At 40.4% G+C, this 18,715-nt stretch overlaps 1 protein-coding gene across 2 annotated transcripts in view; it reads left to right on the forward strand.

The window, feature by feature from the left end:
* EPS8 (EGFR pathway substrate 8, signaling adaptor) overlaps positions 1-18,715 on the forward strand; it is a 58,128-nt gene that overhangs the window by 25,846 nt on the left and 13,567 nt on the right. Inside the window, exons 11-17 of one of the 2 annotated variants that reach the window (XM_086610602.1) lie at positions 2,908-2,982; positions 3,597-3,745; positions 4,922-5,105; positions 9,152-9,285; positions 14,091-14,202; positions 15,101-15,244; positions 15,574-15,609. In XM_086610602.1, coding sequence (XP_086466728.1) covers positions 2,908-2,982; positions 3,597-3,745; positions 4,922-5,105; positions 9,152-9,285; positions 14,091-14,202; positions 15,101-15,244; positions 15,574-15,609 — 834 coding nt within the window. The remainder of the gene's footprint in view (positions 1-2,907; positions 2,983-3,596; positions 3,746-4,921; positions 5,106-9,151; positions 9,286-14,090; positions 14,203-15,100; positions 15,245-15,573; positions 15,610-18,715) is intronic. The other variant, XM_086610603.1, reaches the window with a different exon arrangement.

Consider the following 18,715-nt stretch of genomic DNA (forward strand, 5'->3'; position numbering starts at 1 on the left):
GGTCTTGGACTTTCACCTTTTCCTTCTCTGTCCAAGGTGGAACCGAGACAAGAGCAGAGCTGGCCACCTCTGGCCTAGGTTGGCCTTTGTGTTTTGGGACGTTCCTCCTCAAGTTCTCTACACAGTGGCTAGATAAGCGTATTTCTTTTTCAGCATTGTTGTGTTTCTTCTTTTCCTGGTTCTTTAAAGCCTTTTACTTGGGAAATCGGAATTTAAATCGGAAAAGAATTTCTAGGATCGTCTGTGAGAATCACAGCTCTGTTGCATATTTGCCAGCATCACCAGCTGTGGCCTTAATTTAGTTTGATTCAGCTATGCCCATCAGACTCTCTGTTCTTGTTGCCGTCATTACACAGGACCTTTCTGGCCTCAGAAGGCTCCATCCGACAAATTGCTGTCACTTTATAGGTTCTCAACAAGCAGAGCTGCTAATTCCAGAGCCTTCTCCTGGCATCTCCTCTTCTGCAAGTGCTATTAAAGGAAGGCAGCAAGTGGGACACCTTCAAAACATTTACTTTCAGATACTGACTGGCTCTTCCAGTTGCTGGGGAAGCTATGCCAACAGGGAAAATTGTTCTTGCATTCGCTGAGTCAAATCAGCTTTTTTCTTTCTCTTGGGGAATGGATTCTGATTGCAGGTCTGTAAGAGATATTTGGAAATGTTAAGAATATACTGTTGGTTGGTTTTTTTTTAAACCCTATATTGAATGCTGTGATTCTGACCTTCAAGGACTGCTGTTTTGAGGGAGGCAGATGTCTCGGAAATGCTGATCCTTCTCAGAAATAGTGCTTGTAATGTTAATTTTTTTTTTCATTCTTACTTTTTACCACATTCTGCGTTTGAATTAGTTTTCCACCCAAGAATGACGTGTGCATCTTGGGATCTTCTGCACAGGAGAAGCCGCAGCTCTTGTTTTGGTGCTCAGCAGCATCTAGGACCTAGTTTCTAATGTTGCTCTTGAAGAGCTGTAACAGTGTTTTACTTCAGCATCATTGCAGGAGCCACAAAAGCCTGAAATTTCACTTCCTGCTGCTTTGTCAGACATAGAGAACTGTATAAAATAAAAAATCTAGTTTAAAAATAAAAGGAGTAGCTAGAAGAATAAAGTCTTTGCCAGTAGAATGGAAACTGCTTTAAAACACTGTGCTGAAAGCTCCTAGAAAATGTGTACCATCTGTCAAAAAAAATTTAGAAAGACGGAAAGAAAGTTGTTATGACCGAAGAACAATGTATAGGAAGTTATTAGAAGTAAAAACACATCCTCCTCCTTTCTTCATTTGGAGGCACACTTTGGAAGGCTAGATGTAAAAGCAGAATGAGGCTAGCCAAAAGCAGTTTGAGGAATAGAACAGGCAGCAAGATGCAATAAAAAGAACAATAACTTTTTAAAACACATTCTGGCACGCTTCCTACTTCTGGAGCCTGCATGGTCAACAGATGATCAGTAAATAAAAGAAATCCTCCAAGAAGCTATATCAGAGAAAGTATATGATTTATTTTTTTAAATGCATATATTTATTTGGAAAAGCTTGATAGTGGATGGTGTGTTCATGAAAATCATTTTTTATGGGAGGGCACAAAATATTGTCTGTTTCAAAGTGAAGAACTGGGCAGATGAGTAGAAGCCCTGTTTGAATGGGCACCATTCATCCATCTATTCAAAAAACTAAGTCATCAGACCACACAGTATGGTGTGTAACCTCTCTCAAACTGCCTTTCTTCCAGAGGAAGAGAAGTGGTTAAGGTAATGCTGATAATCTTTAAACTCATTCCAAGGATCTGAGGGACTGTGACAACCAGGTACCCCTGAGGTACCTGCACATGGGATGCAGTGTGTGGACAGGTATATTAAATTGAGGAAGAGGCAGACGTGTCTTGCAAAACAATAATCTCTACAAATCCATCAAGTCTTTGATTTTGTTCCTTTAGATTTCCAAAACACATCCAGAAAGGTTGCACACCCTGAAGTTCTTAAGGAAACTGAGCTACTGAGAGTTTGAATGTAGCTTCTTAGATTCTTTTTTGGTGCAATAGAAAACAACCTATAGGACTAAAATGCTGGTTCTTAAAGTGCAGTAAATTCATCAGTGAAGTCCCACACACGCCTCTGCAGAGGCCTTTGATGTCCAACATATTTACAGGTGGTGTGGCAAATGGGGAGTGTAGTGGCTAAGAGTATAGAAATATTTCATGTAGCAGATAAAGTGACAGATGAAATTCAATACTGATAGATATGATAGAGCCATGGACAGATGGGGAAAATCTGCATGTGTAAAACAAATCACAACAAAATGTTGATATAATACAGATTCCTGGGAGAACGTCATCTGTGTTCAATGGTGATCAATCAAAGAAGTGTTGAGAACCGTTAGGAAACAGAAGGAAAATTAACAAATAAAGAACGTTAGTATGCTGTTGTGTTTCCTGGCCTTATTTTGTTCCCAGTGTAGCAAAATTGAAGAAGGTACAGGGAGGACAAGAATGCTCGATGGAATTACTTAGCTTGGAAAAGACCAAACAGAGGAAGAATGTAATAAATCTGTAAATGGTTATGAGCATCACTGGAAAAAGTGAGTAGAGAAGGATTGCTCAGTTTTCATTTGGAAAAGAACTACAGCATACTAATGAAACTAAGAGGTGGCAAGTTTCCAAAGGAGATGCTTCTTCACAAAGAGTATATAATTCAATTGTGGAACTTCTTTTTTTTTGCATAATAGGTTCTAAAGATATACGTGGATTTAAAAGCAATTAGGTGAATAAGCACTTGGACTTAGTGGATGTTGCAGACAAAATATTGGGCTTAGGTGGACCTGTGGCTTGACCAGGGATGGACATTCTTATGTGAAGTATTTATTGTGATAAAAGTTAACCAGATCTTAAAACGTATCATTTTCCCGTTCCTTCAGGCCAAATTAAAGTTCCATATTCAGAATCCTAGTGCAGCTGAACTGGTTCATTTTCTCTTTACTCCACTGCATATGGTAAGGTTTTATAATTTTCTTGGTGTTTTCCTTCAGAACTGTTGTATTTATATGCTCTGTCACCTTTTTTCTAGGATAAAAAGATTGGACTGTTGTGTCCCTGGACAATAACTAAGGAGAAATGTGTATATCTTAGGATGAAATTCTCTTTAGAAAATAATTTATATCCTTTTCTGCATATATTCCCATCTATTACATATATTTATTTAAATCATCTTTAGCTTTGTGTGTTACAGTTTGCCATTATAATTTTTAATTAACAATAAAAAATTGAGATGATTTGCATAATGCAGGAGGAGAGTTGAAAGCCTGGCCATATATCTGTCTAATGGAAGTATGTGTGGTTTTGATGGGTAGAGCAAAAACAACATTGCCAGAAGTGGGTCTAAATATAAAATGGTTGGTGACCAGAACAGCAGTTCTTCTGCTGTTTAGTTAATCTGTAGGACATTAAGGACATTAAGACACATTGTTAGCTTCTCAGAATTTTCTGGGTGGTTGGTTTTTGTGAGCAATAATTGTTTCCTAGCGGCACTGTACGTAACTTATATTCGCAGTAACTTCCTTACTGACAATACGTATGTTCTTTGTATTATTTTAATCCGTGGATTTAGGTGGTACAGACAACAGGAGGTCCAGAGCTTGCTAGTACGGTACTCAGCCCCCTCTTAACAAAAGATACTATAGACTTCCTGCGATACACTGTCACCAGTGAGGAAGGACAGTTGTGGATGTCATTGGGTGACACATGGACCAAAGCCAGGTGAGAAGAAGCTTTTGCACATTTTAGAGACGATCTCTAAACTTGGATTTATTGACATGATCTCAACTAGGTTATCCACTCCCCAATAAACTCAATATTCATTTGTTAGGCTTTAGACTTTTCAGAAGTGTTCTCTGAAGTTTTTGGGAAGGAACTCTAGCCTCAGTGGGATTTGGGTGTGGTTTGATTTTAAGGGTCTCAAGGAGGAAGAAAATGCAGACAGAAATTTTTGTTTTGTCCATGGTATCAAGAACCTCTTGACATATCCTCTTGCAGTCATTTTTTTCTGCACTGTGCCTTTCCAGTCGTTTTTCACCATTATTTTTCCAACCCAGCTATCTAGACTGCATTAAAAATCAGTTTGAAGAAGCTACAGTAAAAAGTGACAAAATATTGAAGAACAGGATACAGATTTCTATTTTCAATTTACAATAATAATCAAAAGCTAAAAATTTACAATATCTTTACTTCTTCAAAAGCATCACAAGGCTATAAAGAAAATACTTATAAATTTTAAACAATCTTGATTGACTGAACCATGTTATGTGTGCGCACCCAACACGTTGCACTTACTGGATGCACTATTATGGTTAGCCTTAGCTAAAAATTTAACTATTTTATGCATTTGTTGGTTTTGAGGTAAGTATGTAGTTTGAAATTACTTAGGTAAATAGAACATGCAAAATAAAAAGCTTAAATTAGCAAAGTGCATTTTAACTGTGTAATCTGTGATAGTTAAGTACATTTGATGATGATGAAGCGTGCGATCACTTGGGCTGGAAACGCCTCATGTATTTTGTGTTGATTCATCCTTGCTCTTAGATTTCAAGTTGGAACACAAATATCTATCAAGTGGGTTTCTTTAATGAATTAATTGATTGATTAAAAAGTAGAGTGTTTTACTGGTAAGGAAGGTGCGTGGAAAGTCCTGGAGCACGGAGTGACAAACATTCTCAGAGTAGGGAGAGTGACGTTACAGGTCCTCCCTTTCTTTGAGCTCACTCTGCTGCAAGACCAGGAACATCCAAATTTGTCCTTTGAGCCTGTCGTTTGACCTGCAGCTACAAAATGAAATGGAAACAGAAGAAAATCTAAAGCATTTTAATTTTTAGGAAACTTATTAAACCAATATTTGTATGGCCCTTGATACAGCTCTCTAATTTACTTTTTGTACAGAGCGGACTGGCCCAAAGACCATTTTATTCCACCTTATGTCCCCCGGTTCCGAAATGGTTGGGAGCCTCCTTTGCTCAACTTCATGGGAGCTCCAAAGGAGCAAGAACTCAATCAGTTGGCTGAGTCAGTGGCAAATGTTGCAGAGCAACAGCGGAAGCAAGAAATGAAAAGACTGTCAACTGAGGTAGGTTACCTGCGACAGAATTTTGTTTATTAGCTGGAGGCAGCACCAACTGCTTCTTTCATAAAGAAAACGTTCTGGGACGTTGTTGGAGTAACCACGCTCCATCAGTGCAAGCTCACCATCCTTATATTAAAGTTACATGAAACCAAATACCTGTTCAGACACCAAAAATGTGATTAGGGAAAAAATATAAGGCTTTGCCTACTTCTCTGCTCAGACTTGGTGCACTTTCTCACCTCAGCTGGGAGGACAATCCAAGCCCCTACGGTTCAGTTTGATTCCTGGTGTGTGCTTTCAGATCTCATCGATTTCGATCGTATATACTTCGGGCAGAATTTGAACCACAGTGTTCTCAAACATGCACCCATGCACAAGCACACAAACAAAAAGGAAAAAAAAAACCACCTCTTTTTAGGGAATTTGGGATTCAAGCTGCTCCTTCACAAATATTCCTTTCATTAATTTCTTGATACTTTCTAAGTGTTGCAAGAAAGTGCTATCAGAGTAATGCCATGTCTGGTAATTTAGATCTACTACTGAAAAACAACTGCCAATTAGAAGAATTATTGCACAGGAACATTTTCCTATCCTTTTGTCCCAAGAAATGTGATGAATTTAGCAAAAACCAGGTTATTCTGTTTGGAGAATGGAAACGTGCACCAACATCTAAAGCCTTCTGAGAAACCAGGGTGCATTTTCTAACTTTGTTGAGAAACAGAGGCTGACTATTAAGATTATACCCTCTACTCCTTTTCAGTAGAATTGGCCAGAAAATGTACTGTAGTTTATCTGACAATTTGAAGAATAAAAGTGGATTTTGTTGCTTTTTAATTCAGAAAAAAAAAAAAGCTATTGCCTTTTTAAACATACAAAATTTTTACTTTAGGAAGGTTTTTGTTGTTGGGAGGACACAAGCTTTAATTTAAAATTTGAATTTCTTTTTCTATGCCAGCTTTAGTGTCAATCAAGTGTTAGTTAGTCCAAGATCCCCTGTTGACAGCTGTGATATGGAAGTACACCCAAGAATTTTCTAGGTTCAGTCTAGTCTTTTCCATCTTCCTGAAGCAATCTACGCCAGTACTATATTTGGAGTACATCTTAATGTGATGATACTGGAATTTATCTTGATTTTGTAATATGTATAATATACTTTTTTTTAATCTGTTTTTATGCACATGTAGAAGAAGATTCAAGGGAAAGATATTTGGCTGTTGTGAGATGGTGTTCTCTTGCAGAGTGATTCTCTTATTGGAGACAGCAAAGCTTCCCCAGTGAAAGTTTTATCAAAAATGCCCATTGAAAGCTTGTCACAATAAAACTTTGTTTTCATGAAAATCTCTGTTAGTGTAAAAAAAAAAAAGTCTGCTCTGCTATAGAGAAGAACAAACTGGGTAAAAAGTCTGCCAAGCAAAGGAGGATAACGTGGCACATATTTGATTACTTAAAACACTGGCTTTATGCCTAACAAAATAGACAAGAATAAATGCACCAAAACCTAAGTTATTGCCTGTGATTTCTTTTGAGAGAAAAAGCATTTAGTGAAGTTAATGGGCACAGTAATGTGAAATTTAGCTGTTTCTATCCCTGTAACCCGCTTCCCTAGTCATCTTCCAAACAACCCTCATCAAGCATTGTCTCAGTGTTTCACTGCTGCTCTATGTTTCCATACAGGATTTTTGTTTACATTATGGTCCTTCTAAATAATACTTAAAAAAAGGTAAAATAGCATTGAAAAAAAAGAACAACATAAATTTTTCTCTTCTGACAATTGTAAGAATTTCATTTATTACTCATATATCTAATAAGTTCAAGTGAATTTGGAGGGGGACAATACATTGAGGGATTTTGGCTGCTCGTGTTTCAGGGAGCCGATTTCATTTTGTCATGATGGTGATATTGGTTGGGTTGGTAATTGTGCTGACTTAGCATCTTTGTCTTAATCTTCAGAAGACGAAAAAAATACATAAATCCCAGTTCACCTTAGGCGTTCGTGTGCCTGGCACCTGGGATGGCAGGCCTTCGTTTCATGGCTGTCCCTGGTTCCCATGTGGTCTTGGCCAAGACGTTTGACCTGGGTACCTTGGCTTCCTCGTCTGTGCCTCCTCAGCACATCCCTAGAGGAAAAAGCTGCTTAATAGCTGTGAAATGGGTGCTCAGCTGGAAAAAGCTGGGCGAGTGGGAATTGCTCTTTGTCTGTAGCAAAAGGACCGCCCTGGAGTGATACCAGAAGAATTTTTCTTTCAGAAGTCTGTAGTAACAGCTTGTTTAACGAAGGGTGCTGGAAAAATGAGAATTCAAGTGTTTGTTTCGGTGTGACATTTCTCTCCCGAGGACCCAGGGGGCATGTCGAGAGCTGTGCCACACTGGGAGTGCTGGGCAGGGGCTGCTCTGGCATCTGGCAAAGTGCGTTGGAGGTTCCTGCTCGAGAACTGCTTTTTTTGTTGTTGAGTTTTTTTTTGTTTCTTTCCATTCATTTCCATTCATTTCCTCCATAGAGGGAGGTAGATTCAGGTTGGATATTAGGAAAAAATTTTTTACCATGAGAGTTGTAGAACACTGGAACAGGTTGCCCAGAGAGGTGGTGGATGCTCCATCCCCGGAGACGTTCAAGGCCAGGTTGGATGAGGCCCTGAGCAACCTGATCTAGTTGGAGATATCCCTGTTTGTTGCAGGGGGGTTGGACTAGATGACCTTTGAAGGTCCCTTCCAGCCCTAACCATTCTATGATTCTATGGTTCTATGATTCCTGAATCTTAAGATCTAGTCACGCACACAACTCCACCGGAGGGGTTTCAAAGTGGAGTCAGTTCAATGATGAAGACTTCAAATGGCAGTGAAACAACAGGGAACTGGTGATGGAGAGTCCAGTGAGGCTAAGGCAATGCACATAATTTGTGTTTGAAGTAAAACGGGTTCCTGCTTCCTGGATGTCCTTTGATGTAAGGTATAAGCTAGGTGACACTTGAGATTTTTTTCAGAGGTGTCTTAATAATATAGTTTTAAAGAATATTCTATGTATGGGTGTTTTTGTGTGGTTTTAATTTCTCTTCATAAACCCTCAGCCCCGTAGGCAAGTGTCCTGGGTGCCAGCTCAGATACTTGGAGGTGGAAATTAGGTGAGCAGCTTCTCTGTAGCCACACAGACAGAAAAAAAAAAAAAAAACAGAACAAAACAACAAAACCCAATACCAAAAAACCCAACAAACCAGGTTTAGAGATTTGGCAATTTCTGATGAATCTCAACTTTCTAACTTCTGCAACTGGATGGTGGGATAAGGAAAAGATCTAGAATAAGCAATTTCAATATCGTCATCTCCAGAAATGAACTGCATAGCTTGGTTTTATTTTGAGGAATGGTGGTTAAAATGATTCTTAGAATTATTAGGAGCAGAACTTAGAAGCAGATTATCATTGCTGGATTTAAGGTGTACTTTTTTAAGCTTTAGGAAATTCTTTTTGAACTTGAATATTCTTATATATTTGCCTGTGATCAATTGTGATTATTTTCCTTAATTAAAATCCTTAATTTTGCCAACTACCGCATTCCTTTTTGCGTTTCTTCTTCCACTGTAGTCATATGACTTGATATTATGATGCTACAATAGAGTGATAATTTTACTTGGGAGGTTTTGTTTCTTACACAGACTCCCTGTTAGCTAGCTAGGAGTTTCTGACGTTAAGTGTACACCTCCAACAAAAGCTCAAAGAGGTTTCTCAGTGCAGTTTATTTTAAAGCCTTTCAGCCATTGTTGGTAAGTTGTGTTGCTGTAACGATATCTGAGAGATGACACGGACCTTGCCCCGGAGAACTGTTTTTCTGAAGAGCATCCACTGCAATATTAATGCAGTGGGATGACTTAGGATAGAAATTCTTTTATTCTTATCCTTTTGATCTCCCTGCTTATGTATTTGAAACGCAGGAGTTATTAACTCCTCATAGCAGAGGACGCGTGGATGCTGACGGGGACGCCAGGGCTGCGGGATTAAGTGAGCTGGGCGGTGCTGCTGGTGACACTGATCCACTTTGTTTCTTTTTTGTCTTCCAGCCTCCCGGTGTTCCCGACTACCCTCCATCCGACGGGTATGCATTCAGTAACACCGTTTACAAAAGAGGGCCTCTGCTGGACCAGGGGGCGGCTGTTGCTGCCTTTAAGCAAACCGTTAGCCGACACGTAGATAGGTAACACCGAGTCAACGGCGTACGTGGTGCTGTGGATAACTGTCCCAACTTCGTGCTGTTGGGGTGGCGGTCTCTGTAATCACCTCTGGTTGTGTCTGGAAAAGATCATTATTTCTGGTTTTCTGGAACTGCCCTGTTTGGGTGTGCTGTTAAATCGATGCTTCTGTCAAAAACGATGTAGTGGAATTCCAACCCGATTGAGAACACGGAATCCTTCTATTGGGGTTCAAATTTTGTTTCTGCTTTGTTTCATGGTTTTAAATACGCACTTTACTTTTTTCAGAACTGCAAAGAATGACACAACTGCTCTGAGATTCATCTGTCCTTGTTTTGAATGATTGTTCAATTTGTTTCGCTGCTCACTTAGTGTTCCATAGTCTCCTGCTTTTGTTTTCTGGACTGGTGCATAAAAATCTACTTTCAGTATGGTAACTCCTTATTTCTTCCATTCTCTTTCAAATATTATGAAAAATGCTCTGAAATGTTTGCATAGCAGCCAGTGTCTTTTTGCACATCCTCTTTCTTCCCCTTCATTTTAGCCTAAATCTGATTAGCATGACAAGATCAAACACAGTGATCCTTGGAGTCTCGACCTTGTCTGTGGGGACAATTTATACCAGTACAAACTGGAAGTAAATTGGTAAAGCAGTGTTGGAAATGATCTCCCGTGCCAAACCATTGTCTGTATACACCATATAAAGAGTATTTTAGTTTATGTGCCACGGAAGATGTTTAATTTTTGGGGATCAGATTGCTGGCTAAAACAAATATAACTCTTTTGAAGAAAATCTTGGCATGACCTCTAGTTTTGAGCTATGTGCTAAAAGATCCTGTTAATCTGCATGCAAACATATTCCCATGTGGTGTGCAGAGTGAAGACTCGATTCTTTTCCTGAACTTTGGATTTGTTCTTCATAAGAACAACAGCAGTAGTAGTCATCTCTAATCTTTTTCTCAAACTTGATTACTTTCTGTGTTTCAGGACCAGTCAGCTTGAAATCTGGATGATCTGTACTCTAAATTCCTTTCTCTCTTATCTGTAATGTAATAAGACCTGCTTTGTCCTTTCGGAGTAAGAGTATTCCGTGCAAATGTTGTTGCCTTCATTTCGGGTTTAGAGAGTGAGGCTTACTGCATTGAACCATTGATGGTATCAGTGTATCTGACTGCAACTGAAAGAGTCATCCAAGCCTCCTTTGTGGAGGGTAAAGAGAAAGGGGTGTTTCTAAGAAGCAGCTCCTGTAAGGTGACATTAGCCTTTTGAAAGATAGGAAGTGAGACATGCTGTAGTGGTGCCCGTTTCTCGCCACTGATTGCAGGAAGGAGTCTAGATGGCTGGAGCTGATGCAGACATCCACAGTGTGCCTCTATCTCCCAGCCTGCTCAACACGGCACAGACTTCCATTTGTTAATTGGCTCTTGAGACATATAGTACCTGCTCTGGTAGGATCTCGTTACTGGGGGAAAGCTGTTGATATGTACTGCCCCAGGTAACTTCTGTTTAAAGATAAATTTTAAAGCATCTGTGAAGAAGTAGGTTGAGGAGTGGGTTTAGGGGAGGGAGGGAGAAATTCAAGCTGACCCTTTCAGCCATCGTTTGCTGGTCCTTGTTCAAAGCTGACGTTCCTAATGAGCAGTCCAAAGGCAGTGACTGAGCCACCCACTACCTTCTGAGGGACAGGTAGGTTATACCTTGTCCAGGGAAATTTCAATCACAGGGAACTTCAGTGAGCCTTATTCCAATGTGCCAGGACCTAATGGCTTTAAATTGAAAGAAAGGAGATTTAGATTAGATCTAAGGAAGAAATTTTTCGCCTAGAGGGTGGTGAGGCACTGGAACAGGTTGCCCAGAGAACTTGTAGATGCCCCATCCCTGGAAGTGTTCAAGGCCAGGTTGGATGAGGCTTTGGGCAACCTGGTGTAGTGGAGGGTGTCCCTTCCCATGGCAGGGGGGTTAGAACTAGATGATCTTTGAGGTCCCTTCCAACCCAAACCATTCTGTGATTCAATGACCTCCAGTAAGGTATGCTTTCCTTGGGTGATGTAAACCAAGTGTCAGCATCTTAAACTTTCAGTGTGATATTAGGTATATCGGGGACTCTCCCTGATGCTGAAAGAGAACTGAATAGTTTTTCAGCCAGTTTTGTGGTGTTTGAAAGTAGTATGCTGTGTATCATAGAATGGTTTGGGTTGGAAGGGACCTCAAAGATCATCTAGTTTCAACCCCCCTGCCATAGGCAGGGACACCCTCCGCTACACCAGGTTGCTCAAAGCCTCATCCAACCTGGCCTTGAACACTTCCAGGGATGGGGCATCTACAAGTTCTCTGGGCAACCTGTTCCAGTGCCTCACCACCCTCAATGTAGTTTGATCTTGCACTTGTGTCGTTTGATGAAAAGCACCCTGGAAGTCTCTACAATCCAGTAGACCCTTGAGCAGTGTGCACTGGAGAGCGGAGGGCTGCAGTTACGGTATGTCTGATAGGCAGTGAGATAACACAGTGGAGGATGTATGGAGGGAAGTGTTGAGAACGTTTATGCCCTAAGTAAACTGTTTGGCTCATTGAGCTGGGCTTGAAGAATTATGGTCTCTTCAGAAGCATATAGCTGTTTCCTGGCCCACGTTCTGGGGAAGTTGCTGTTGGTTGCAACAGAGTGGAGTAAAACTGAAATGTAAGCATTTTTAAAAATTCTCCTTGAGTTATGTTTTTTGAAGGGATCAGGATAGTTAGGTGTGGACAAGGTAGGAAGACGCAGTTGGTGAAATGAGTTTGGAAAGCCAGCCTGAAAAGCACCTTCAGAGGTACATTAGTCATATCCCTGAGACAGTAAGAAATGAGTTCAAAATGATTTGAATTTTGAGTGGGTGGCGGAAGAAATTGAGATTACTCACACCTCTTTCAGCCTCGTAACAGCTAATCTGCAGGCTGGGGTTCATCCTTGGAGCCCTGAGGAGAAGGACTTGGGAGTACTGGTGGACGAGAAGCTCAATATGAGCCGGCAATGTGCTCTTGCGGCCCAGAAGGCCAACCGCGTCCTGGGCTGCATCAAGAGGAGCGTGGCCAGCAGGTCGAGAGAGGTGATTCTCCCCCTCTACTCTGCCCTCGTGAGACCTCACCTGGAGTATTGCGTCCAGTTCTGGAGTCCCCAACATAAGAAGGACATGGACCAGTTGGAGAGGGTCCAGAGGAGGGCCACGAAGATGATAAGAGGGCTGGAGCACCTTTCCTATGAGGACAGGCTGAAAGAGTTGGGGCTGTTCAGCCTGGAGAAGAGGAGGCTCCGGGGTGACCTTATAGCGGTCTTCCAGTACCTCAAGGGGGCCTACAAGAAAGATGGGGAGAGGCTGTTCAGGAGGGCCTGTTGTGATAGGACAAGGGGTAATGGTTTTAAAATAGAGAGAGGTAGATTCAGGTTGGATATTAGGAAAAAATTTTTTACCATGAGAGTTGTAGAACACTGGAACAGGTTGCCCAGAGAGGTGGTGGATGCACCATCCCTGGAGACGTTCAAGGCCAGGTTGGATGAGGCCCTGAGCAACCTGATCTAGTTGGAGATATCCCTGTTCCTTGCAGGGGGGTTGGACTAGATGACCTTTGAAGGTCCCTTCCAGCCCTAACCATTCTATGATTCTATGATTCACTCTCTCCTTAAACACTTTTTTGTCTTTCTTTCGGAATAATCTTTTGGTCTAAATACAACTCTTCCTTTGTTCTGCTCATCAAGTCAAGTGAGACAGTTCTCCACAGCCATGCCATAGCTAGCTAACTCCTGGATTGCTCAGGCACACTTGGGACCACGGTTACACTGCACCACCATCAGCAACCATCTGCATTCGTGTCCCTGGGCTGCAGTGTTGTGTGCAGCATTTCAAGCCGTCAGTTGCTTCATATTTTCATTATCTGTTTGGATTCTTATTTTTTTTCAAAACTTTGCTACTTGGTATGGATTTGGGTTGTTTGGTGTAATTTGCAATAAGTGAATAATGTTACTGTTTCTTTTGGACCTGTTTTGAGGGGGCTGGGAGGCTTCTGGACTTGAAGAGGTGCTACATCAAAGAACCTAGTAGCTTCTTACCCAAAGGTGCTCTGAACAGGTCTTTCCTCATGGAAATGGAAAGATACGGAGTTAAGCTGTGATATGCCTTGTTCTACAATGCACCCTGTTTGTAACTGCCAAGAAATTATTTTTTCATTTTTAATTGATACAGTAACTTAAGGTTGTTAGAGTTCATGGTACCTTCTGGTCAATTAAGAAAACTGATCTACAGTAGGCGAGCTTTTTTGAGAGTTTAATTCTATTGATTCTATTAATTCTATTTAATTCTATTAATTCTATTGATGTTGATGGCAAAAATTTGTTATGTATTTGAAACAATTTGTGATGAACACTAGCAATACGGTTCATACAAAGCACAAGATATCAAGCATAGTCATTGTTTTTTATGGCAAATGATTGACCTACTGAAGGAAAACAGACTAAATACAGTGTACGTGTTTATTTTAAAACAATGGCACCTGCTAATCCAAGTTGTTATCACACATCTTGCAAGCAGTGAGCCAATAAAGATGACTGATTCTGGAGGTCCATGTAGCTCAACTGCCTCTTTCTTTTGTTTCTTTTTTTCTTTTTTTTTTTTTGGCACTAAAATCAGTGTGTTACGAATAGGTCGTTCTACAGCAGCATCATAGCGTGGTGGGGCAGGGTTTTTTGTTTGTTTTGCAGGTTGTTGGAAGAGGATATTTTGTCTGTGTTTTTATTTGCCCGAATGTCTCACTGAACAGTAGGTTGCTCTTTGCTTTGCAGAAACTATGAAGCACACAGTAAAGCACAGACCAAGAAATATGCCAAGTGCAAGTACGAATTTATGGCAAGAAACAACAGTGAGCTTTCTGTCATGAAAGAAGAGATTGTAGAGGTAATGTTTTTTTGCAGAGAAAACAGGAATTTCTGGTACTACTGAAAGCTGAGGGTACCTTTCCTGTGGACCCTGTGGCTGTCCTTAATGATTGATTGCTTCAATTCTCCCTTAATAGGAAAGGTTCATTTTATTTGTTCTGCGTCATAGACAAGAAAACCAGAGATTCTCCACTGGCTTATGAATTGATGCTGTAGAGATCCATGCTAGAAATATGTTTGTGTGTTTATTCCGTCTTTTCTGGTGTTGCTTATTTTAAAAAGTGGCTCTGGTAAACGCTATCTGTGTACACAGAGGGCATAGTGAAAGGGTTTCCTGGAACAGCTGGTGCCCTGAAAGCTAGACACATTTGGAAGGGAGGGAGAAACAGAGGGAGAAAATGGTGTGCATGAGATTGCACGCCAAGTAGTCAGATTTCAGACTTCTCCTGGCCATCCGGCTCCAGTTCCCTGTTTACTCAGAAGTGCTCTCTCTCCAAATTTGTGCTCTCCTAGAATGATGCACTTTTCCTTGGGTTATTAGTGGTTTCTTACTCCTTTTGTCAACAGCGTGTAGGTTGTAGAGAGATGCCAGCCTCTCTGGGCAAGTATTTGATGTTCGTTCCGCTGTCTTGCCCAGCACATGTCTGAGTTTACAGAGGTTCATTACACCCTTTTCTTCCCTATCTTATCTTGAGAGCCACGTTTTGAAAGGTGCAGTATTGCCATGTAGGATTAGCGATGGTGATAATCAGGGAAGCCTACAGGGTTAGGGAAGCCTTAGGGACATCTGTGTAAGATCTGTTGGCAATTGCAGAACCTGGCAAAGTTATGGTTTTGTTTTGAAACGATGCACAGTCTAAGTATTGGCAGGAGGAAAGTCAGAAAAAATCCATAATTAATTTACCAAATTATTTCAGATTCTGGATGACAGAAAGCAGTGGTGGAAGGTTCAGAATAAAAGCGGCAGCACAGGCTTTGTGCCAAACAACATTTTGGATCCTCTGAGGAATCAAGAAGGTGGTCCAGGATGGTCAGAGCCTGCGTATACCCGCACCATCCAGGTACTGTCTGCTCCTTAGGAGCGAAATGTCTTTTGAAGTGTGTGTGTGGAGGAGGAGGAGGAGGAGGAGGACATACACAGGAGAGCTAAAATATCTGCATGTCCCACTGATATGTCCAAATATTTGTATATTTGTATTTGTTTTATAGATCGAGGCTGATGTCTGTATTGCGTAGAGTCTAACACGAGGATAAAGTTGATAGAGAAACAGCAATATCTTTTCCTTTAAGTTTTTTTTTTTTCTGCTTATTTGCTTAGAGGTGGTAATTTTGATCCTAATGGATGTGTATGCATTTATTTTAATTGCAAATATCCTTTGTGGATTGGTAGCTGTTGATGCCAAAGAAGGAGTTTGAATTATTTAAGGTAGGGTCATCTTTGTTTCTCCTAGGAGAGTGAACACTAGTGTTTCTTTTTATTTTCTCTCTTTGTGTGTCTCTATCTTAGTCTTGGATTTATTTAATTATTGTAATTTTGGAGTCATAAAAAAATAGGCGTCTTTGCTTTTGAATTCACAAAGTAGGTATTTTTCAATTACTATGTCTGTGCATCAATAGCATTCTATTCTACTGACCTAATTTTGGTTTTCTTTCTTTCGTGTTGTGGTGTGGAATAAAAGTTTTTTGTTGTTGTTGTTATTTTTATATGTTGAACAGAATTAGAGAGTAAAAAATTTTTTAAAAATAAAAATCTTACGTCAGTACAATTGTCCACCTGAGTAAGGGTATACAGGATAAAGTTGTAATGTGTATTTTCAGCCAACATTTAAGTGGGCCAGAGGCTCATAAAATAAGAGGTTGTATTTTTTTAAGACCCATTTCTTCCTGTTTAATGACTTTGAAAGGTCAGGCAAACAAGTTTGGATTAAGCAGAAATTCCAGGCCTGCCTCTGAATCAGACTTTTTCAGTCCAAATGCAAACCAAACTTCTGTTGAAACTTGAAGGTAAATTTAGTTTAATTTAATCTAATGCTCATTCCTTGTGCCTACACGCACCAACTACTATTGTTGACTGAAAAATGAGAAATGCCATAATGTTACTGTTGCAGTCAACAGCTGCAGCTTTTTCAGTATTTCCAGTTTTGCCAAGAAGATGGAAAACCTCTTGAGAAACAGGTCCTGTGCCGTTTCTGGTACAACAATGTGGTAGACCTGTCTTGAGCTTGGTGGGCCTCCATCAGACCATTTCTGAGTTTTTCCTATCCCTAACTGTTTGCCTATAACGTATGAACTCATTCTAAACTGGTGACGGTTTTTGCCTGTCTGTGAAATGAAGCATGCGTCTAGAGTGCTTTTCAAATCCTGATTTTTGAAGATCTGACTTTTCCCCCCCCCCCCCGCTTCGGGTGCATGTCATTTTGTGTGTTTGGAATTTGTCAAGAAATTGTGAGCAGACTGAGTACAGTTTTGAGAAGAGTTTTTTACACTATTCTTTGTAATGCACTGCAGGTTTTGAAGTTTTCTTTTTGAAATAATGACATGGGAGATAATAAAATAATAATTTTCACCAAGCTATGGACTATGGACCATAGGTCCTCCATGAACCTATGAAAATTGAGAGCAGGGAACAATATTTGAGATAATTTTGTTTCTTTGCCCTCTGGCAGGTTGTTCCCTACAGTCCATGGTTTTGTTTGGAGCTTTGTCGTATTAAACAGGAGTTTGAAATACTGTGAAATTATTTAGGAATATAATGAATTGCACAGGCTAAAGGGAGTCTTTACCAAGACATGTCAGTAATGTTGTTCCTAACTTTATGGTGATTATTATAATTTTAGCGCTCCTGAGCGTGCTCGTTTGTCTCTTTCCCTGTGACAGATACACGGTTCATTTGGGATCTGTTTGCATAACCCTATTTATTTTCATAACAGCGCCATGACACGTGGCTGCTATTTCAGAGAGAAATGAGGCATTGAAGGGATGACTGCCTTGCCCAAGGTCAAACAGGAGAACTTGTGGGTAGAGCAGGAAATTGAAGCGGCTCCTATCAGTGCCTTTGCCAGACCCTGAGCACGAGCAGGCTCAGCGCCTGGTGCTGAGCGGCTTTTGCCCGTCTCCTAAGTCGTCTTTGGTTTTTTGAAAGACTATTTTCAAAGCAGCCTGTCTGCTGTGGTGAGCACCCTGGTTGGCCTCAAGCTGCAGAGAAGTGGGATGCACAAGGTTAGCGTATTTCTTTACAGACTAATGGCCTTCAAAGCACAGTTGGCCAAAGGATGTTTCTAGACTATTAGGAAGGATTAAGGATTCCACTGAAAGAGAGAATTTTTTCATTCAGTTCTCCTACAGACGGACACCCTTTCTCTGAGAGATGGGTAACTCATTGTGACAATTATTTTCAGAGCTGCAAAGTTTATTTTACTCTCGCTCTGTTCCATCTCCTAGTGACCTCTGAATCCACACGCGAGATTAAACCCTGATTTTTCTCTCCATCTGTTTCAGCATCCAGGTCCTAGATCATAGAATCATAGAATGGTTAGGGCTGGAAGGGACCTTCAAAGGTCATCTAGTCCAACCCCCCTGCAAGGAACAGGGATATTTCCAACTAAATCAGGTTGCTCAGGGCCTCGTCCAACCTGGCCTTGAACGTCTCCAGGGATGGAGCATCCACCACCTCTCTGGGCAACCTGTTCCAGCATTCTACAACTCTCTCTAGATAGTTACTTGAAAGCACTGAATTGTCTAAGATGATACTTGCAAGCAACATCCTAGTTATTTCATCATCTTTGTGAGTCAGAGGTTACTGTAAGATTGTCTTTCTTCTTGGCAGTTGAATTAGTTCCTGGAAAACCATATTTTTGCGTGTTTGGTACTTTTGTACATTTAGGAGAGTGTTTTGCTGATTGTTTATGTTTTCCATTAATGTTAATTATGGATTATCAGAGTTTGCTGCGGTGTTGGTTGTTTAGTCTGCCTTTTTATTGTGAACCAACAGCAGTACTTCACCATCCCATTATATAGGAACATAAACAGTTTCCCAAGCACTCTGATTTTTTTTCTTTTATACAAGTATTGCTGGTGAACCTAGAAAATAATTCATCGTAATATTTCCTGTTTACTGTGAATGTTATTATATTTTTAATGCTCTTGAAAAAGAAATTTGAGGAACATAATTGGGATAGAGGTGTGTATCTTGGTGGGCATGTTAATTAATCTCATGACACCCTTTGTGAGGTGAGATAGTTATATTATCAGTGATGTGTATGAAATCCTGAGGCACAGAGAGTAAATGTTAATGCAGTCTTGTAGCCTTATAAAAAACTATGACCATCCACAGAAGTGTGACAGTTCATCTAAGTTTATGGTATGTAAATACCAAGACAAAAGTCTCCACCTCACTTGAGACAAACGTCTTTTGCTTTTCTTGATGATCCACCATCAAAACCTTTCTATCAAGTCTCTTTGTTTTGCATCTCACTTAAAATATCTCTGTGGGAAGTTGTTTCCCCTCATGCACAGCATTTGTGATCCAAGTT

This window comes from Tauraco erythrolophus, chromosome 4 (genome assembly GCF_009769465.1).
Source record: "Tauraco erythrolophus isolate bTauEry1 chromosome 4, bTauEry1.pri, whole genome shotgun sequence".
In the NCBI taxonomy this organism is placed as follows: domain Eukaryota; kingdom Metazoa; phylum Chordata; class Aves; order Musophagiformes; family Musophagidae; genus Tauraco; species Tauraco erythrolophus.